Source organism: Lolium perenne, chromosome 7 (genome assembly GCF_019359855.2).
Source record: "Lolium perenne isolate Kyuss_39 chromosome 7, Kyuss_2.0, whole genome shotgun sequence".
Lineage (NCBI taxonomy): Eukaryota > Viridiplantae > Streptophyta > Magnoliopsida > Poales > Poaceae > Lolium > Lolium perenne.
Window position 1 is genome coordinate 135,695,044 of NC_067250.2, and position 22,749 is coordinate 135,717,792.

Sequence of the window (22,749 nt, forward strand, 5' to 3'; positions counted from 1 at the left end):
CAAATAGGACATATGAAGGGTATTGAACAACATATATGTGCGTTTCTTCTGGTGGAGCTAGGTATCAAGTCGGAGACATGCATGGGAAATCACCGTAAAACTAAAAGGCAAAGTAATCAGATGTGAAATAGTTAACCAATAGATTAGTGCTCAGAATGCAAGTATGCTGCACAAAATCAAATAAGCTGTAAACCCATCTAACATGAAAGAATGAGTACATTGCATGCCCTCAATTGAAATAGACTTCTTCACCAAAATGAATGTCAGCCTTTTAATATTATAAATTGATGAGCAGTGTAGACTGTAAGTTTTAGCTGGCAAAACTACACTAACATAAGAAAGAGAAACAATGAGATGCATATAGCTGCAAATAAGCATGAAATTTGTTTGATACATAAAGGAAGAAGCATGACTGCAGGATACAAATTTCTTACCTCAGCACTAAGCAGTGGTCATCTAAACAGTAGCTCAAGCAAATTAAATAATTTGTCCGTACGAAAGGGGAAAATTCAGGTCACATGTCTGAAGTGGAAAATCGCAGCACCAATATATTGTACTCCATTCTGAATAGAAGAAATGGTTATCAGTTATCACATCATTGAGATACTGTGTAGACTTTTTTTTTCCACAAAGGTTTAACAGTTGATGCATCAACTTTGAACTTGCCAACGTGAACCATTCAAACACACACAACGACATTGCTGCAAAATACTTGTCTGGTTATGAATAGCGAACAGAGCACACATATTTATTTGTCCTGCCTGTGCCCATACCAAGCATCAGAATACACATGAAAGCTTAAATGAGATTAAAGGAGAGGAAAGTGGAGCAGGTGGTGCTCTTCAGCGATGTGAAGGAGCCAGAAGTGGAGCAGGTGGTGCTCTTTCCTTGTGAGAGCACCATGGTGCACTTCACTAATCATCACAAGGAAAGAGGGAGCAACATGCATGGCTAGCGTTGACTGGCTTCAACCGGCATGGCTTCCGCTGAAGGTTGAACTCTCAGCAATTGCGCAGCCTAGTAACAGTAAGATCACCCCCAAAAAAGGTAGTACAGGGAAGGAAGATATAGTTGAAGCATCTCAATTAAGGAATACCCAACCTACTGTACATCTACTGTTGTTGCTACCGTCGGTGTGGCCTGCTTCAGTGGTATTTCCATCGTTGGTACGCACTCACTAAGAACAGAGCGGAGCACCAGGAGAGATTGTACAGTGACTTGGCGAGGCACGACTGGCCATTAATGTCAGACAGCGCTGTGGACACAAATCTAAGGGTACGGCGGAATCGATTCGCAGCTGGGTGATGTGCTGCAGCGTGTCCATGGAGAGGCAGAGCACAAAGCAACCTACGCTCCTCGTGTTGAGCCGAGCCTGACAAAGTACTCCACCTTCCCCTAGTCTCCGTCAATATACGCCATCGATGAGCGCCGAACTGCCACCGGGCGAACCGGGTCCTGGCTAGGGTTGACGATGGGGGCAGAAGATGGAGGCAACGGTGGAGAATGGGAAGAGGAGAGCGAGGTGCGGTCTGTCCAGGGATCGGTGGCGCCAATTAGCGGTGGAGGTGGAGGCGGTGGCGCCGATTAGAGGTGCAGGTGGAGGCGACCGCGGAGGGGGATTTCAGGGGAGCGAAAGAGATGCGGGAGCGAGCGAGAGAGAAGATCGGGAGAGGAAACTATCCGCCTGAGCCCTGGGGGCTTGCGCGTGGGTGACCGTCTAATTCCAGACCAACCAGCGGCGAAGCGACCGACTCCAAAGCCCACCGTCAACTGAGCGATAGCGACAGCCGGATCAACCAGGAGCGCGCGCAACCCTGGGAGCTTAGAGCTCTTAGGGATAACCCTTTTTTTTGAACACTGGAGAGGCCCCGAAGGGCCTGGATGCCACTTCATTATACAGCGGTGCAGGTACAAATAATAGCAAGGACCTTAACAGAAAAAGGAAAACAAACCAAGCCCCTACTTTCTACAGGAAAGACCCTAGACAAAATATGGGAAAAGCAATCGGGTCCTCCGCAACCGCCGGACATTGCAGAGCTCGAAACACGACCATCCTCGCCGGCACCGGGGACTAAACCACTTGGAGCCAAGAGGAAGTGGAGCGCCGTGTTGAACTCCGAACAGGGCCTCCACATGGAGGTTGAAGTCTTGCCGGCATTCATCGCCAGCCGCGGTGGCCACCAGATGGCCAGCAGGGTCGGACGCCAGGACGAAGGGCGCCGAGAATCTTCCGCAAGAAAAGGCAGCATCACTACTCCAGGACCGCCGGAGAACTGGCTACCGAGCGCCGCCACCCTCTTCTCCCCATCGCCTCCATGGCGCGTTGACGAAGAAGTAGCAGAACTGCAGACCCCAGAGCTCCACCAGCCAGACTGGTGCGAGATTATTGACGAAGACACCAGCGCAGCACCTCCCTGCCACTCGTAGCACCGCGCCACCATGGCAAGGAAGAGGAGCACCGCAAGTCGCTCGACACCTCCCGCCGGCGCCAGCGACACGCTCCGAGACGGCACATGGCCAACTACCCACTGGGGGAAACCTAACTCTGAAACTAGCAGTACTATGTACAAGAGGAGCCTGCCACCTAGTCCATCCCCTCGCCGGCCAGCATAGCCACCGGAGAGAAAGAAGGAGAGGGGCGGCGGCGGAGAACTGGAGTCGACTCTCAACAAGAAGTCGTGGGAGCAGAGAGGAGAGAAAAGTTGCCTTAGGGATAACCCTTGTTGTTAAGTATTTCACGGACTGAATTCTGGACGAAATTATTTCGACGTCTAACTCTTTAGCATGGCGCCCAACAGCACGGCGTCGAGGTTTCGCAGCACGGCCCACGTGGACGGCCCTGGCCCACAGTTCGCACGTACGGCACCGCGGACAAGGGCGTCATACATTGGATTTGTGGCGCCGTTGAGAGAGGCGCCACACGTCTTCTGTATGGCGCCGTGGACAAGGGCGCCATGGACGCTTTATTAGGACCCGAATATCCCGACAAGGACCAGAGCAAGTGTATAACGCCCGCCAACGCGGCGTCGTGTTTTCAAATTTTCACATACACACAGCAAAACTGTGACAGCAATATTGTTGTAATATTTCACACCAATATTTCAGCAGTATCGAAGACAATGTTTTCACAATAATTTGATAAAACGTAACATCAAATTCATGGCAGAGTTTAACATGGTACACGCATACATAGTTCATGACAAATTGGACAACACATCAAGGCGGTTCTCATTTTTTTTGGGCCCTTAGGTCTCACATTTCTTGAGAGGCGCTCGTGATTGGCCTTCGAGCGTTGTTCATTCTTCCTCCTCCTTGCCGCATGTTCCTCATCCTCATCCTCTTCGATGACAGCTGGACGCCTAAGGCGTGGCCGAAGACGTTGATATCTTGTCTTCTGCTCCGGAGTCCAACGCTCATAAGGCCTCCTCGGTTTGAGACCAAAGTCGCGAGGCTGAGTAGGCCGAGTCGGCTGTGGAGCATCTTCTAGATGAGAAGTGCTTATCTCGTCATGATCCTGTCCATCCACCTCCCTCTCCATCGCATATTCAGCCTAGAATTGAAATGGTTAGCAAATGAGAGTTTGTGTTAAATGAGAGTCCAACACATGATTCAATTAAATGAGAGTTTGTGTTAACAAACACATACGCGTCCCAAGAAGTCATCCACCTCAGCCTCGAGTTCCTCCTCAGGCACATCCATTGGATCCTCATCGATCTTTTCCTCAAGCTCGACGTTCTGACCGCTCGTGCTCTCTCCATAAGCCAAGTTTGATCTCGAGCCGCTAGGCATTGTGTCCACCATAGAACGGCAACCAAGGATCGCGACCAATGAACGTACACGAGCAATGCTAGTCTGTCACATTAGAAATAACAATATGAGATTAACTTAACAAAAAGAAGGCAATATGCTATTGTGACATACCTTAGCAAATCTTGCAAGTGCTTTGTCGGACCGTCGTCCCGGAGGTAATGCCAATGCCTCCATCGCGTCAGCGTTGTGCCTAACGAGCTCCTCGCGCTACAAATAACACATAAATCATCACTTTTATGCAGGTAATAACAGCATGGACACTAAATACACAGAGTTGCAAACATAGGCAGTTTGGTAGAAAAGTGTGTTTCCTCTGTAGTCAGGCCACATGATGGCTGCAGACTTGGTGGTTGATATTTTGATTTGGTGTCATCAAAATGAATTTTTTTGCAAACTTACCACAAAGCGGAGCACTGGGGCTAGCTCAACTGGCCGACCATCCCTGATAAGCCTATTGTACTGGAGGTTGGCAATGTCATCAAAACCAGGATTGGGTAGCTCCAGTGTCTCTTGTTGTGTGAATGCTGGTGCATTAACCTCCCAACGAGTATTTTCCTTGAGCCAAGCAACATAATAGTCAAATGCATCACTATCGAACCTTCGAGTAGTATCATCTCGAGTTTTCTCGGCCTTGCGAAGCACTTCCCACCACTCTATGATGTACTTGCTATGATGATCTGCCCAATTCGTGATAGTCTTTTGTTGCATTCTGTCGAGCCTACATATTCAAATTCATCCATATTAGTCAACTTGGAAAGCTCACTATTGGAGATCTATGCACGGAGATATATGAACAAAACACTCACCTATGGAGATCTATGCTCGTGTCCTTCCACTCCGGCGGGGTCTCCTGGAATAAACCAAATTGGGTCATCACCCGTTGTGGAAGGTGATACTCGACAGCATAGAGACAGATTAAAGGGCACTGCATCCGCCAGAGATGTGCTTCAGCCGTACACTGGGGGTTCAAGTCAAATTCGTAAATTCGAGCAAAGTTTTCAGCCTTCCCGTATGGCTCCCAATTCACCTATGCAAAAGCGAGTTTAGTTCAACTATAGTTGTAATCGTGGAAATACGGAATGTAATACGAAGGGTGTGGAAATTTACCATGCCCGGTGTCAGCGAGTCGAACTCGTTGCTGTAGTACTTGTACATGGTTTTTGTTTTCCCTACGTATGGTTCAACCTTATCATAGAAGAACGCCCATGTAGGACGACACTGCCGCATGCCGTACTCATCCCAATCATCATGCGGAAGAACATCGGGCAGTCCAACAGGAAGACGCGACCACATCCACACCGACAATAGAAGCAACGGACCACCAATACAAGCCTGAGGGTCTGACCTACGACACGCCTCGTCCAGCTGCACAAAGAAGCATATACGTAAGTACCAAATATAGAGTGGTGAAAAATGAATGATGAGTAAACACATGCTCTATAATGTATTACCTGCCGGTACAAATAAGCAAGAGCCGCCGTACCCCAACTGAATTTGCTATCCCAACTAGTCAAAGCCTTTAGCCACATGTAGGGAGCATTTCTACCACCGCTGCCCGCAAAGAGAGTCCGACTAATAACATACCACACATATGCACGGGCATACTATTGCACCACCTCCTTTGTAGCAAGCTCGGGGCATCTCTTATACCTCAATGAAATCCATGTGTATGGCGCACCTGCGGGCATGTCTTTTACCAACGGCGCACACCCAATGAGTGACCTCATCGAATCGCGCCATCCCTTCGAGTTTGTGCTAAAACAGAGAGGAGCTCCACTGATCGGAAGTGCAAGGATCATCGACACATCCTGCAAAGTGACGGTCATCTCTCCACACCCAAGGTGAAAAGTATGGGTCTCGGGCCTCCAACGGTCAACAAGTGCCGTGATCGCACAAGGATTCATCGCGGGCGTCGACCGAGTGACTAGGGTAATAAAAGGGAGTAACCCAAGCCTCTCGATATACTTAGTGTACCGATCGTCGTACTCCATTTTCTCTTCATCATGAGCCTCATGAGACCTAAGTCGAAGTGGAGTGAAAACCTACAAAATAAATATGAGTTAGCACACCATATGACCATGAAAAAATTCAAGCTAGCACATCATATGTATCGATCCACTGCATGTACCTTCTTCTCCTCCGCCATGAGCCGACCACGGTGATTTTGATCATAGTGTGCTTCAAGAAGTGCCATCCTACAAGCAAAATTACAAGTTATAATGCCAATGTCTAATACCAAGGCTCAATGCATACATCGAAACAGCCCCTAAATCATCTGTGCACACATCACATACAACAACAACAACAAAAATCCGTAAATTGACAGTACAATGTAACCTAAATTTATATTATCATCTGTGCAAACCATCTGTAACCTAAATTGATGTAACAACAATAGAAAATCATTTGTAACCTAAATTGATGTAACAACAATAGCACACATCACATACCACAAGATTGAGGCGGCGGGCGGTCTGGGAGGAGAGGGAGGCGGCCCGGGCGGCGGGCGGTCTGGGAGGAGAGGGAGGCGGCGGGGGCGGCGGCCGGCCTGGGAGGAGAGGGAGGCGACGGGGGTGGCGGCCGGCCTGGGAGGAGAGGGAGGCGGCGGGGGCGGCGGCCGGCCTGGGAGGAGAGGGAGGCGACGGGGGCGGCGGCCGGCCTGGGAGGAGAGGGAGGCGGCGGGGCGGCGGCCAGCCTGGGAGGAGAGGAAGGCGGATCGGGAGATTTTACAACGACCTGGGAGGAGGGGGCGTTGGCTCGGGACCTAATACAGCGCCCATGGCGCCCTTGTCCACGGCGCCATACATAAGACTTGTGGCGCCACTCGCGACGGTGCCACAAATCCAACCTATGGCGCCCTAGTCCCCGGCGCCATACATGCGAACTGCGGGCCAGGGCCGTCCACGTAGGAAATTAACACCAACGCCGCGGTACGTGGCGCCGTGCTGCGAAACCATGACGCCATGCGGTTGGGCGTCATGCTAAAGAGTTAGACCGTCGAAATAGTTTCGTCCGGAGTTTAGTCTGTGAAATACTTAACAACAAGGGTTATTTTTGTGTAAATCGCCTTTGGCCCATGGCTCATTATCAAATTCTGAAACTCACGGCCCATTGCAAAAATTAGTGGCACTAGTGGGGGCTAAATTTTAGTTCCACATTGCTAATTGGAAGAGAGTTAAGGTGGGCTGTTCTAGTCCTAGTAAGTGAGTGAGAAGAGAGAGAAACCTCGCGCACTCCTCCTCCTCCGCCGCCCGCCACGACAAGTCACGACGCGCCGCGGGTTGCGGGAATCTCGCCGAGTCGAGCTTATCTTTTTGCTGTTTGGAAAATTAATTGTGTAGTCAATTTTGAGTCATTAACGAACGCGTTACTCAGCTGTTTTGCCTTCTGGTTTTTCTGGATCGTGGCTGTGCCGACTCGAACATGGGCTGCGCCCCACGACCTTCCCGAACCGCACTACATAATACCCTGCACAACCCTAGTCGCCACTACTAGACACATACGCGACTACCTGTTTCCAGTTTATTGCGCCGCCGCCTTCGTCTTCCTCATCCCGTCCGTCGGCATGCACCGACTGTTGGGATAGTAGGCCTCCGGAACCCTGCCTCTCGTGAACCTGTACGAGTGAGGGGCAATCAGATTTTTGGGGAGCGCTCCAGCGCAACTACTGGCATCACGACGTCATCATCGGACGATGAGTTCCTCCACACCGACAACTTCTTCCCGGACCTCAGCGACTTCTTCGACAACCTCAACATGGGCGATAACGATGCTGCTGCGAAGTATGTGATCTTGTCATTTCTCTTTCAGTTTCTATTAGAGTTTATTGTTCTAGTTTCTGTGGTAGATGCGATCGGTTTGTCTTGTTTAGATGCGATCTGTTCATCTACCTTACTAGTCTGCACGATTAGTTTATTTGTTATTTTCATAGTCATGATTTATTAATTACTTGTACGGATTATTTCATATGGATATTTTCTTATATATTCAACTATCCAAAAACCTGATTATAGGCAAATCAATTCAAGCAGCGTTGCTGCCGCTACTCGACCTCCCCTCTTTGATGGTACGCATTACAAGAGGTGGCGCACAAAAGCAGTTCTATGGTTTACAAACCTAGGTTGTTTTAGCGCCACAGATGCTAGACCTGAGGGGCCTCTTTCTGCAGAGGAGCAGGAAAAGTTTGAGAAGGTCGACGCCATGTTTAAGGCAGCCTTGTTCAGCATTCTCGGGGACAACATTGTTGACCCGTACATGGCTTTCGTCCATGGAAAAGATGCGTGGGATGCGCTCGAGGCCAAATTTGGTGTCTCGGGCGCTGGCACTGAATTGTATGTTATGGAGCAATACTATGACTACATGATGACTGATGAGCGCTCCGTGGTTGAGCAGGCTCTTGAGATTCAGTCCCTTGCCAAAGAACTCGAGCAGTTTAAATTTACCTTACCGGACAAATATGTGGCCGGTGGCATTATTACCAAGCTTCCTCCCTCGTGGAGGAACTTTGCTACTTCTCTGAAACATAAGAGACAAGAGTTTTCCGTTTCGGATCTCATTGGCTCACTTCATGTGGAAGAGAAGGAGAGGGCAAAGGACGCACGCGCTCGTAATTTTGAGGGAGGTTCTAGTGCCAATGTGGTACAGAAGAAGAACTTCCAATCTCACAAGTCTAAGAATAAGAACAATGGAAAATGCAAGTTTGACGAGAAGAATAAAGCCTCCAACACAACCAACTTCAAGAGGAAGACTCCTTATAAGAAGAAAGGGAACTGCCATGTTTGTGGCGCTCCTGGACATTGGGCTCCTGATTGCCCAGAACGCCATGATCGACGTGGCAACAGCGGCAAGTCCGCAAATGTTGTTATTGGCGTTGATACTGAGAGGAAGGACGTTGGGTACGGTATTTCCCCAACTGTCCTTTCAGTATGTAATTCTCATGATTGGTGGATAGACGCCGGAGATAATACACATGTATGTTCTGATGTCTCTATGTTTTCTTCTTATCAGGTCGCAAGGACTTCCTCCGTGCTGATGGGAAACGGCTCACATGCTTCTGTTCGTGGTGTTGGTACGGTGGATCTGAAGTTTACTTTGGGAAAGACCATCCAGCTAAAGAATGTGCAGCACGTTCCCTCCATTAATAAGAATCTTGTTAGCGGATCGCTTTTATGTCGAGATGGTTTTAAGTTGGTTTTTGAGTCCAATAAAGTTGTAATTTCCAAGTGTGGACAATTTGTTCGAAAGGGTTATGTGTGCGGAGGCTTGTTCCGCTTATCTTTGTCAGACTTATGTACTCAAATTATTAATCACGTTTGCAATGATAGTGAGTCCGATATTGGGCATTCACGACTTTGTCATATTAATTTTGGATGCATGACGCGGCTAGCGAATATGAATATAATTCTGAAATTTGGTATTGTCAAGAAATCCAAGTGCCAAGTATGTGTGCAAGCTAAGCAACCACGTAAGTCTCACAAGACTGCGGAGGCAAGAGACTTGGCACCGATGGAGCTTATACATTCGGATCTTTGTGAAATGAATGGTGAATTGACAAAAGGAGGGAAAAGATACTTCATGACTTTAATTGATGACTCTACTCGATATTGTTATGTGTACCTCCTGAAAACTAAAGATGAAGCTCTTAATCACTTCAAAATCTTTAAAGCTGAAGCAGAAAACCAACTTGATCAAAAGATCAAGCGGCTAAGGTCCGATCGTGGAGGAGAGTATTTTTCCAACGAGTTTGATTCTTTTTGTGCGGAACATGGTATTATCCAAGAGAGGACGCCTCCCTACTCACCTCAGTCAAATGGGGTGGCCGAAACTTTCTTACCTACGAACTTGGGGCTGTATTGCGAAAGTAAATGTGCCGATACCCAAGAAGCGCAAGCTTGGACCAAAAACCGTGGATTGTGTTCTTCTGGGATATGCAATTCATAGCATTGGCTACAGATTTTTGATAATAAAATCTGAGCTATCCGACATGCATGTTGGTACAATTATGGAGTCGAATGATGCGACTTTCTTTGAGGACATCTTTCCTATGAAAGAAATGTCTAGCTCATCAATTCAGGAGATGCCCAGTTCATCCACTCAGAAATTATTTGCTGAACCTACCATAGCTATAGAACACTTTGATAATCCTGTGGAGGATGACAATGAAGCTCCCAAAAGGATCAAGAGACAGAGGACTGCCAAGTCCTTTGGACATGATTTTATTGTGTACCTCGTAGATGACACTCCCACTTCTATTTCAGAAGCCTATGCATCTCTGGATGCTGACTACTGGAAGGAAGCCGTCCGTAGCGAGATGGATTCCATCTTAGCTAATGTAACTTGGGAAATTACTGGTCGTCCTTATGGGTGCAAACCTGTAGGATGTAAATGGGTGTTCAAGAAAAAGCTTAGGCCTGATGGTACTATTGAAAAGTACAAGGCACGTCTTGTGGCTAAGGGTTATACCCAGAAAGAAGGTGAAGATTTCTTTGATACATACTCACATGTTGCCAGATTGACCACCATTCGAGTGCTACTATCCTTGGCTGCCTCACATGGTCTTCTCGTTCATCAAATGGATGTTAAGACTGCTTTCCTAAATGGAGAGCTTGTACAGGAAATTTATATGGAGCAGCCTGATGGATTTGTAGTAGATGGTCAAGAAGGAAAGGTGTGTAAATTACTGAAGTCTTTGTATGGGCTTATGCAAGCGCCTAAGCTGTGACATGAGAAGTTTGAAAGAACATTAATCGCTGAAGGCTTTGTTTTAAACGAAGCTGACAAGTGTGTATACTATCGCCATGGTGAGGGCGAGGGAGTTATTCTTTGTCTCTATGTCGATGACATATTGATATTTGGGACCAACCTTAGTGTGATTAAGGAGGTCAAGGAGTTCCTATCTCATTGTTTTGAGATGAAGGACTTGGGAGTAGCTGATGTGATCTTAAACATCAAGCTGCTAAAGGATGCCGATGGTGGGATTACATTGCTTCTGTCCCACTATGTGGAAAAGATCCTGAGTCGCTTCGGGTATAGCGACTGCAAATCTTCTGCAACGCCTTATGATCCTAGTGTGATAATTCGTAAGAATAAAAGAATTGCTAGAGAACAATTGCGATATTCCTAGATCATTGACTCGCTTATGTATTTAGCCAGCGCCACGAGGCCTGACATCTCCTTTGTTGTAAGTAAACTCAGCCGTTTTGTGTCTAGACCTGGAGATGTTCATTGGCATGCTCTTGAGATAGTTTTGCGCTATTTGAAAGGCACTGCGAGTTATGGCATTCACTATACTTGTGATGACCCACAAGTATAGGGGGGTATCGTAGTACTTTCGATAAATAAGAGTGTCGAACCCAACGAGGAGCAGAAGGTGTTGACAGGCAGTTTCGATGAATGATTCACTGTAAATGCTCACAGACAAGTTTTCAGGAGGTTTTGATATAGCAGGTAAATAAAATACAAGTAAGTAAAATGCAGGAATAATAATTGCAGCAAGTTGCCCAATCCTTTTTAGCACAAAGGACAAGCCGGTTTGTTTACTTATGATGACCAAACGTTCTTGAGGACACACGGGAATTTAGTCTAGTGCTTTCGCTTCATATAGTTGATTAATCTTCATTGTTTTGATAAGTGTTGTGTGGGTGAACCTATGCTAATGCACCGCCCTTCCTAGGACTAATACATACTTGTGATTAAACCCCTTGCAAGCATCCGCAAATACAAGAAAGTAATTAAGATAAATCTAACCACAGCCTTAAACTCTGAGATCCTGCTATCCCTCATGCATCGATATACCAACGGGGGTTCAGGTTGCTGTCACTCCGGCAACCCCACACTACAAGAAATCTGCCATAAGTTGACAAAAAAAAGGTGTCACTGAAACATCACTGATGGTTACTTGTGACGTTACAGTGACGCTTTCCAAAACGTCGAAAGCTGGGAGTCAGCAGTGACTGCTTGCGACGTTCCACTTGAAAACGTCGTAGATCTTTGTGACATTTGCAAACGTCACTGACGGCATGACGTTCCCAAAACGTCATGGGCACCTGCCCCCAAGTCCAGTGTGGCAATCCGACGTGGCAAAATTGTGACGAATTAGAAACGTCATTATCTGAATTCAGCCCGGTCCATTCATCTCCTTATGTGGGCTGAGCCCATTAGTACTGATTATTTTTTTCGGCTTTGTTGGGCCTTGGCCTTTTTAGTTTTTTTTTAGCTTATTACCTCGGCCTTTTTAGCTTATTTTTTATTCAACGGCCTTTTTAGCTGCTGTACTTACTGGGCCTGAGCCAATTTTCATTGGGCCTGGCCTGTTTAAAGTCTTGGGCCGTGGCCTTTTTAGGACCCATTACAGTTTTCGGCCGTGGCCTTTTTAGGACCCATTACAGTTTTGGGTCGTGGCCTTTTTAGGACCCATTACATTTTTGGGCCGTGGCCTTTTTAGGACCCATTACAGTTTTGGGCCGTTGCCTTTTTAGGACCCATTACAGTTTTGGGCCGTGGCCTTTTTAGGACCCATTACAGTTTTGGGTTTTGGCTTTTTTAGTGTCCGTTACACTTTTGGGCCTTGGCCTTTTTAGGGTCCATTATGGTTTTGGACCTTGGCCTTTTAGGGTCCATGAAGATTTTGGGCCTAGGCCTTTTTAGGGTCCACAAAGGTTTTGGGCCTCAGCCTTTTTAGGGTCAATTATTTGTTGGGCTGTAGCCTTTCAAGAGCCCATATATTTCTAGGCTACTTTGGGCCTTGGCCTTTTAAGAGCCCACAATAGCCCAACGAGGCATATATTAAATTAGGAAATTCAACAAAGAAATATAAAAGACAACATTTCAAATCTGCAAATTTCACAAACAGAGTCACAAAGAAGCAAAATGACCAGGTTTACAGATTCACCAACATGTCAAGAAAGTTCACAGATTCACCAACATGTCAAGAAAGTTCACAGATTCACCAATAAGAAGTTCACAGATATGACCAAGTTATTGTCACGCTGCCAGGATGTGACCAAGTTCCATGGAGGGACACAAAAAAGGGATACGACCAGCAGCAGGAGCTAATTCGCAGAAGCTCCGAAGATGGACATCATGTGAGAAAGCCTCCTATCACTTTCCTCGGTCCGCTTGAGGAGCTCCATGTAGTCCTTGTCACGCTGAGCTTGTGCCGCTTCATTTGCCGCTTGCTTCTCCTTCTGGGCAGCTGCTTCTTCCATGATGGCAGCAACCGCTGCTTCATCTGTTCGGCTTCCTCCCGGGACCTCTTCACCGTGCTTCCAGTCATGAACATGCGCCGATACAGCAGCTGCGGTGGGCTTGTTGAGCTTGACAGTGGAACCGGGCTGAAGTCCGGCATTCTTCAGAAAGTGCTGTGCTTGGCTTCCTTGCTAAGAACCTTTGCAACAACATGATCGCAGACCTTGGCGGTGCACCTTTCGGCACAGAGTAGCCATCTCAGCTTCCATATCAGCCTGGAGATCCGTTTCCAAAAGATTCATCAATTCAGGAAAAGCACAGGTCCAAGAATGGTTCACAAAAGTGAAATGAACAAGCACTTACTATTGCAGCTAGAGCTTCCTCAGAGAAACCATCCTTCTTGCTGTGATGGGTCGCCTTAAAGATGTCAACTGCATCTAGCTCTTCACCTCTGCGCTCCTCCCTCTGGAAATGATGTTCACCAAGAATCAGAACATAAAGCTTGTGGAGACAAGAGTAAGATGCAAAAGGAAATTCTGTAAGAGTGTTCTTACAGTTGCATACAGATGAGCATCATAGCTACGAGAGCCAGTCTTTTGGCCAAATTTGACCGCAACACGATTGTCCTTGTTCTTGGTACATGTGTTCTGCAGAAGGGCACAATCATGATATTCATCAATGTGCACACTATAACGATGAGCATCATGTCTACCATGCAAGCACTAATGACTGCAACTGAAGCAAAAAACATACCCTGTGTCTTGGGGTTACCCACAGAGCAGTTAGAGCTTCCCATTCTTCATCTGAGACATCCTTAACAGGGGACTTGATGCTGACTTCATTTGCTGGTACTTTGTCGAAGTAGTCCCTTTTCAGGATGTAGCACCTGTTCTTCGACACTTTCCGCAGTACGTCATAGCAAGCCTTCTAGATGTCTTCCGACTCTGTGTCCATGTTGAAATTTGCCTACTAAGCAAACAAGGGCAAGGACGAGGTTAGTTATCATGAACTATGAACAATCAAGAAAGCACTCCTATCATCTAACTAATGAACTGGTGATGAAGAAGATTACCCCCATCTTTCCAACGAAGTCGGCCAACAAATTCTCATCCCTCTTGCACAACTTGAAATGCGGAAGGAGTGGCATCTGGCCTCTTGCAAGCATTCCACCCTCCGATGCAAACTTGGCAGCAGGCAAAGGCTTCTCAGGACATTTCAGCCCTGGAGGAATCTCAATGGTAAGCTTGACTCCCATCCCCTTGCAAATCTGCTCCAGCCCGGTGCCCTTCCTTTTACGGCCACCTGCAGCAGTGGTTCCACCTGAAAAGCATACATACAAAGATCATGTCAGAAAGCAGCACCCACATCCAAAAGAGTTTATAAAGATAAATAAAAAAGGCAGTAGATAGTGAGGACAGCTGTCCAACAAAAACTTGCCTTCATCAACCTCGGGATCAAGAAAACCATCAGAATCAAAGTGCTGATGGTCCATGACATCAGATGCAGTAGGACCTGTGTCCCTGCGAACAGTGCTTCCTTCATTGATCCTTTCATCAATCTGTAGTGAGCTACTGCGATTGTTGCGGGGCGGAGTATCTTCATTGTTGGTTGCAGACGCTTCACTTGATGTCCTCCTGGTGACTCTTTTGGAAGGAGACTCAGCAACAGGTTCCAGATGCCTCTTTCTCCCTCCTGGAGCATCAGCAAACACTCTACCAGGAGGCATTGAACTTTGTTCCTTCTGCAACCTCTTACTCCTCCTCTCTGGGCTTGTCTTTCCAACAGATGCCTTTTTCTTTCTACTCTTGGGATCCTTCAAAGCCTCGCAAAAATAGCAAAACAAAAATGGCATTACATCACAGGTTATAGCAAGACAGAAATAAGAAAACAGATACAAGTAATGCCAGCCCTCCAAAGATGATAAGCAGAATGCACCTTCTCAATGTGTTCCCCTATACTCCCTTCAACCTCCCCATCCTCCTGGTCAACCGATTGGTCATCGCTCGGATGATAATCTGATCTCTCGCCTTGTGTTATTGCAGATGACTCATCATTTGAAAGTTCGGAACCACCTCCACCTCGACCACCACGTGACTTCCTAAATATTGACACTACGGCGGGAATACCCAGGGACTGCAAGACACGGTTGTTCCGCATCATTGTCCTAGCCCTCTCCTTCTCTATCTCGGTGAGGGGCGCTTCTTTACATGTATGGGAGAAATATGTAACCATTAGATTGATGGTTGAAATGCATAGAAGCAAGCCAACTCGAACAACTAAGGTAAATTGTTTAATCATAGCAATTTTCAGCTTTTAGTTTCATTTAATCCTAGGGTACGAAATATTCGTACGTAACCAAAAAACCCCAAGACCCGATTAAAAGCATCAATTAGACACGATGATGTTAGGATGAAGCCGCATACCAGCCACCGCTTCTTCCCGCCTTTACCATGCCTGATGTTGATGGGTTGGATATGTGCTTGGCACGAAAGAATAACAATTAGTGACAAAGAGATACAACATATGGATGCAATTAAAGAACCAAGCAACATAGGTTCATGTTGATCAACAATCACCTGGTTCACCTTGCTCCTTGAAGTAGGTCAGACCTTGATAGTATTACCTAAGAAGATAACAGGTTATAATCATTAGACATATCTCTTCATACAACAATAGACATGTACACAGATAAAGCTGTAGGCATGTACAGATAAACAGGGAAACCAAACTTTGTTTGGGAGAAGTTTCATCAACACAGGATAAAAGGGCAATATAAATGTTCATCGACGAAATATAAAAGGGCATGCCTTGGTAAAGATCTGTACCAAGCAAGATCCGCAGCAGGTAATCATATTATGTACTAGTTGCAGCAAGAAAGATCTGTAGCAGCAAATCATATATGGACTGCAGTAAACTAGATGTACAATCTACAGAGCCCAAGCCAAGTAAAATCCCCCAACAATCACGGACTGGTTGCAGCGAGACCCACGCCAGGCAAGATCCGCATCACTAATTAACTGGTTGCATACAGCAAGCAAGATCGGCAGCAGGTAATCATATAGGGACTGCAGTAAACCAGATCTAAATTCTACATAGCCTGAGCCAAGCAAGATCCGCAGCAATCATCGACTGGTTGCAGCAAGACACATGCCAATCAAGATCTGAAGCAACCATGGGCTGGTTGCATATAGCAAGCAAGATCGACAGCAGGTAATCATATAGGACTGCAGAAAACCAAATCTGAAATCCACAGAGCCTGAGCCAGGCAAGATCCGCAGCAATCATCGACTGGTTGCAGCAAGAACATGCCAAGCAAGATCCAAAGCAACCATGGACTGGTTGCAGCAAGAACCATGACATGCCGAGCAACCCTGACCCTGGACAAGCCAAGGAAACAAGCCATGCCACGAAATCCCTAACCCTAACCATGCCATGCCAAGCAAACCGTAACCCTAGCCATGGCCGACGAAACCCTAAGCAGGCCAAGAAAAGGCCATAGAAGAGGGGGGGAGTGGTCGGGTTAAGGAGGGAACTCGCCTGTAGATCTTGTGGCGAGCGTCTACGCACGCGCGGCCGTCGTCGGCGGGTAGATCTCCGCTTGTCCGCTCGTCGGTTGCCGTCGGCGGGTGGGGATGAGCGGAGTGGGAGGGGAATTGGGGTTCGCATCGCACCGGAGTGGGAGGGGAATTGGGGAATTGAGGGAGCTCGTACGGGATTTGACTGAAATGTCCCTACTTTCCAGCTTAGGTTAGTGGCGTTTCGGACATTTGCCCTCCTTTCCAGCTTAGGTTAGTGGCGTGGCGGGTGGATTCAAAACATTTATTGGAGTCATGCGGGAGAAGCAGCTGGGCGGGAGAGTTTTGGGGTTTGGGAGGGTTTTGGCTCTATCAATTTATTTAAGTAGGAGGGAATTTTTGCGGATTTTTTGTGCAAAACAATAATAATTAAATGCACAATAATGCATATAATTTGGTGTAGGTTAAAATATTTTTAAAAACATGATATCATGTAATTAACGTGTGTCACCTTCATCCTTTAATGATAAAAATATAGGGATATATGAAACTTCTAGAATCCTTAATAAATTATATATATAAAATCAGAAAATGTTTGGTTAATTAGGTCAAATTATATATGTCTCTTGCACACACTAATTATATGCTTATCATAAGGAATATGCAAGCTTTATCCCATTCTATATACATCAAGATTCCGAACGTGGTAGTTCGATCGTGAAGGATTCTCCTAGAATATAATGTCGTCTCCGCGCTCGACTTTTTGGCTCCGTTTACTATTGCACAATTACACCTTGCATCACACTTTGACACATAGCATAGGCCCACATGCAAGATTTGGTGGGGTTCCGGTGTTCCGGCGGTCGTTCTCCCCCTCCTCCCCCCAAAACAGCGGAACGTGTGCCCCGGCGGGTCTACCCCCCTAGATTTCTCCGCGCGAGGGTGCACCAATGTACCTTTTCATTCTTTTAGGTTTGTTTAGGACATATACACATGGAGAACCAAGATTTGGACCCTTTGGCACATACACCCGCAGCTCGAGCCACCCACACGATCGAGGGTGTGCCTGATCTACTGGTTAGGGTTCGGCCTAGGGTTAGGGCTAGGGCCTAGGGTTTAGGGGAGCCACTTTTGCACAATTACACCTTGCACCACACTTTGACACATAGCATAGGCCCACATGCAAGATTTGGTGGGGTTCCGGTGTTCCGGCGGTCGTTCTCCCCCTCCTCCCCCAAAACAGCGGAACGTGTGCCCCGGCGGGTCTACCCCCCTAGATTTCTCCGCGCGAGGGTGCACCAATGTACCTTTTCATTCTTTTAGGTTTGTTTAGGACATATACACATGGAGAACCAAGATTGGGACCCTTTGTCACATACACCCGCAGCTCGAGCCATTATCACACGATCGAGGGTGTGCTGCCTGATCAACTGGTTAGGGTTCGGCGTAGGGTTAGGGGTAGGGTCTAGGGTTTAGGGGAGCTACTTTTGCACCATTACACCTTGCACCACACTTTGACACATAGAATAGGACCACATGCAAGATTTGGTGGGGTTCCGGTGTTCCGGCGGTCGTTCTCCCCCTCCTCCCCCCAAAACAGCGGAACGTGTGCCCCGGCGGGTCTACCCCCCTAGATTTCTCCGCGCGAGGGTGCACCAATGTACATTTTCATTCTTTTAGGTTTGTTTAGGACATATACACATGGACAACCAAGATTGGGACCCTTTGGCACATACACCCGCAGCTCGAGCCATTATCACACGATCGAGGGTGTGCTGCCTGATCTCTGGTTAGGGTTCGGCGTAGGGTTAGGGGTAGGGTCTAGGGTTTAGGGGAGCTACTTTTGAACCATTACACCTTGCACCACACTTTGACACATAGAATAGGCCCACATGCAAGATTTGGTGGGGTTCCGGTGTTCCGGCAGTCGTTCTCCCCCTCCTCCCCCCAAAACAGTGGAACGTGTGCCCCGGCGGGTCTACCCCCCTAGATTTCTCCGTGCGAGGGTGCACCAATGTAAATTTTCATTCTTTTAGGTTTTGTAGGAGATATACACATGGAGAACCAAGATTGGGACCCTTTGACACATACACCCGCAGCTCGAGCCATTATCACACGATCGACGGTGTGCCTGAGATCTACTGGTTAGGGTTCGGCGTAGGGTTAGGGCTAGGGTCTAGGGTTTAGGGGAGATACTTTTGCACAATTACACCTTGCACCACAGTTTGACACATATTGGCCCACATGCAAGATTTGGTGGGGTTCCGGTGTTCCGACGGTCGTTCTCCCCCTCCTCCCCCCAAAACAGCGGAACGTGTGCCCCGGCGGGTCTACCCCCCTAGATTTCTCTGCGCGAGGGTGCACCAATGTACATTTTCATTCTTTTAGGTTTGTTTAGAACATATACACATGGAGAACCAAGATTGGGACCCTTTGGCACATACACCCGCAGCTCGAGCCATTATCACACGATCGAGGGTGTGCTGCCTGATCAACTGGTTAGGGTTCGGCGTAGGGTTAGGGGTAGGGTCTAGGGTTTAGGGGAGCTAATTTTGCACCATTACACCTTGCACCACACTTTGACACATATAATAGGCCCACATGCAAGATTTGGTGGGGTTCCGGTGTTCCGGCGGTCGTTCTCCCCCTCCTCCCCCCAAAACAGCGGAACGTGTGCCCCGGCGGGTCTACCCCCCTAGATTTCTCCGCGCGAGGGTGCACCAATGTACCTTGTCATTCTTTTAGGTTTGTTTAGGACATATACACATGGAGAACCAAGATTTGGACCCTTTGGCACATACACCCGCAGCTCGAGCCATTATCCAACGATCGACGGTGTGCCTGAGATCTACTGGTTAGGGTTCGGCGTAGGGTTAGGGCTAGGGTCTAGGGTTTAGGGGAGCTACTTTTGCACCATTACACCTTGCACCACACTTTGACACATAGCATAGGCCCCACATGCAAGATTTGGTGGGGTTCCGGTGTTCCGGCGGTCGTTCTCCCCCTCCTCCCCCCAAAACAGCGGAACGTGTGCCCCGGCGGGTCTACCCCCTAGATTTCTCCGCGCGAGGGTGCACCAATGTACATTTTCATTCTTTTAGGTTTGTTTAGGACATATACACATGGAGAACCAAGATTGGGACCCTTTGGCACATACACCCGCAGCTCGAGCCATTATCACACGATCGAGGGTGTGCTGCCTGATCAACTGGTTAGGGTTCGGCGTAGGGTTAGGGGTAGGGTCTAGGGTTTAGGGGAGCTACTTTTGCACCATTACACCTTGCACCACACTTTGACACATAGAATAGGCCCACATGCAAGATTTGGTGGGGTTCCGGTGTTCCGACGGTTGTTCTCCCCCTCCTCCCCCCAAAACAGCGGAACGTGTGCCCCGGCGGGTCTACCCCCTAGATTTCTCCGCGCGAGGGTGCACCAATGTACCTTTTCATTCTTTTAGGTTTGTTTAGGACATATACACATGGAGAACCAAGATTGGGACCCTTTGGTACATACACCCGCAGCTCGAGCCATTATCACACGATCGAGGGTGTCTTTGCTCGATCAACTGGTTAGGGTTCGGCGTAGGGTTAGGGGTAGGGTCTAGGGTTTAGGGGAGCTACTTTTGCACCATTACACCTTGCACCACACTTTTACACATAGAATAGGCCCACATGCAAGATTTGGTGGGGTTCCGGTGTTCCGGCGGTCGTTCTCCCCCTCCTCCCCCCAAAACAGCGGAACGTGTGCCCCGGCGGGTCTACCCCCTAGATTTCTCCGCGCGAGGGTGCACCAATGTACCTTTTCATTCTTTTAGGTTTGTTTAGGACATATACACATGGAGAACCAAGATTGGGACCCTTTGGCACATACACCCACAACTCGAGCCATTATCACACGATCGATGGTGTGCCTGAGATCTACTAGTTAGGGTTCGGCGTAGGGTTAGGGCTAGGGTCTAGGGTTTAGGGGAGCTACTTTTGCACAATTACACCTTGCATCACACTTTGACACATATCATAGGAACATGTAGTGGAAAGTTTTTGGCACATGCAACGTCGAGATTATTCCCACAGGTGACGCCAGGCGGGCGGTAGTTCCCTCCTATACCTCGCCAGAACCTTTCCGAAGTGTCGTCTGCGCATTTCCGGGAAACACCCCATATACCGAAAGGAGGTTCTGGGGTTTCAACTAATTTAAAAGTACTTTTTACAAACCAGAAGCAATAGATGCTTCATAAAACAAATAACTAGGTACTTATTAATTACAATAAGGAGGTTCTGGTTTCAAACTAAAAAGTACTTTTTACAAACCAGAAGCAATAGATGCTTCATAAAACAAACAGACGATAGAAGCAAAGTTTCTTGACAGGCAAATACAAATAATTAACTAGGCATGGATCTTGGAGAAGTCGTCAGTAATTGCCTGGCTTCGTCAGCCACGGATTATCACTCTTCGGGCTCTGCTGATCACTCTTCTCCGTCGTCCATGGATCATCACTCTTCTGCTCATCATCAGTCCACTTCCTCTGCCAATAATCACTACTGATCTTCGGCGCATCAGTACTCTGCAGCCACTGATCATCATTCCTCTTCCTCCGCATGCCATGAGGGGGACTTGCCTGCTGGGTGTTGTCGCTGGAAGCTGGTGCCTTCAAGCTTGCTTGTTCAGCCTGCACGCTTGCAAGTTCAGCATTTAACCTTGCTATTTCAGCTGCAGCATTTTTCTGTGCATCTTCAGCTTCTTTCTCTGCTGCCTTGCATTTGTAACACAGAGGTCCCCTCAGCGTGTCTTCCTTCTTGCAACCGGGGCAAAACACAAGGTAACGCAGGAAGAACCATATCTTAACGTAGAGCTGGTAGCTCACGTAAGCATCTTTAGCTGCATACTCCAGGTTTAAATCAGACAATGGCCGCTCTTCCCAGTAATTGTGCCTCTCTGTAGGGAATTTGTTCTTCATCTCGCTGTAAGACTCGTCGATGATGCGACTTGCAAGACTAGCCATTCCATCCCTCATCAAATATCCTTTGTCGTTGAGACCTTTGACGTGGACCAATTCCTGGATATCGATCCAGTTCTTACTTTGAATTATAATATCCTCGTAATATAACTTTAAAAAATCTTGTCTCTTGTCAACAGAGAAGAACACAATTCCTTGATGTTGAAGGAATGAGCGCAGCGCCTTACATTCCCCGTTGGTCCTGAAAGCAAAAAAATTAGTACTTGCGAGATCAACACTTGAATAAAATTTGGGACTACGAAGCTAGTCTATGCAATCTCATAGCTTGAATATAAAATTTGAAACTACATAAGTTTAGTAAGTTCATGATCAACAGTCTGAAAATTATCTAGTCATAATTCATTTGGTACTAATAGAATGCATGGACAACATTTTTATGAAATGTGTAAGTGCAATTGTTTAGTCATTGAAATTTCATTTTGCATCATATAATTTTGAAACTAACAAAAGTCTATTAAATGCAAGATCAAGACTCCGGAAATTTGCTTGTGATAATTAATTTGGTATAATGAAATCCAGTACATGCTAGATGAGCATATGGATAGATTCAATTTGATGCAAAAATTTAGTACTTGCGAGATCAACACTTGAATAAAATTTGGGAATACGAATGTTTAGTCTATGCAATCTCATAACTTGAATAAAATTGACATGAGTTTAGTAAGTGTATGATCAAGAGTCTGAAAATTATCTAGTCATAATCAATTTGGTACTAAAAGAATGCATGACCAACACTTTTATGAAATGTGTAATTGCAATTTTTTAGTCACTGAAATATCATTTAATTTGCATCATATAATTTTGAAACTAACAAAAGTCTATTAAATGCAAGATCAGGACTCCGGAAATTTGCTTTGTGATAATTAATTTGGTATAATGAAATCCAGTACATGCTAGATGAGCATATGGATAGATTCAATCTGCACGATCATGACCCAGTTAGAAAACACAGAAATATGACTCGGTCTCTGAAACGAAATTCACAATTCAACATCATATAGCTAAATACAAGGTTCATTAACACAAGAATTATGGATAATCCCCTCTCCACAATTTCTTTCAATAAAATGCACAATCCCATATTCTTGAAACTGCCTTGCGAATTATTGTGCATGTGAGTTGCAATTTTCTCTCAAACAGAGAAAACAGAGCACTCGAGATTTAACTAAAACAGATCCAGATTAACTAAAACAGAGCACTCGAGGGCGACTTGGTTCATCA

General features: G+C 46.8%; 1 protein-coding gene across 1 annotated transcript; it reads right to left on the reverse strand.

Annotated features, from left to right (window-relative positions):
- Positions 1–514: 514 nt before the first annotated feature.
- On the reverse strand, positions 515–6,001 carry LOC127304038 (uncharacterized). The gene is made up of 9 exons (XM_071824055.1): positions 5,939–6,001; positions 5,416–5,852; positions 5,262–5,361; positions 4,918–5,175; positions 4,617–4,837; positions 4,210–4,528; positions 3,216–3,550; positions 2,029–2,706; positions 515–563 (listed from the first exon to the last, which is right to left on the reverse strand). Exons 1-9 carry the CDS (start codon positions 5,954–5,956, stop codon positions 515–517), a joined length of 2,415 nt encoding a protein of 804 aa, XP_071680156.1. The 5' UTR covers positions 5,957–6,001.
- Positions 6,002–22,749: the final 16,748 nt, after the last annotated feature.

Bases quoted from the DNA above. Each gene is read 5' to 3' on its own strand.
- LOC127304038 (XM_071824055.1), bottom strand. The intron at 5,362-5,415 runs GTATGCCCGTGC...CTTTGCGGGCAG, and splicing joins ACAAAGGAGGTGGTGCAATA to CGGTGGTAGAAATGCTCCCT. The intron at 3,551-4,209 runs GTAAGTTTGCAA...TTTCAATTCTAG, and splicing joins CCCCAGTGCTCCGCTTTGTG to GCTGAATATGCGATGGAGAG.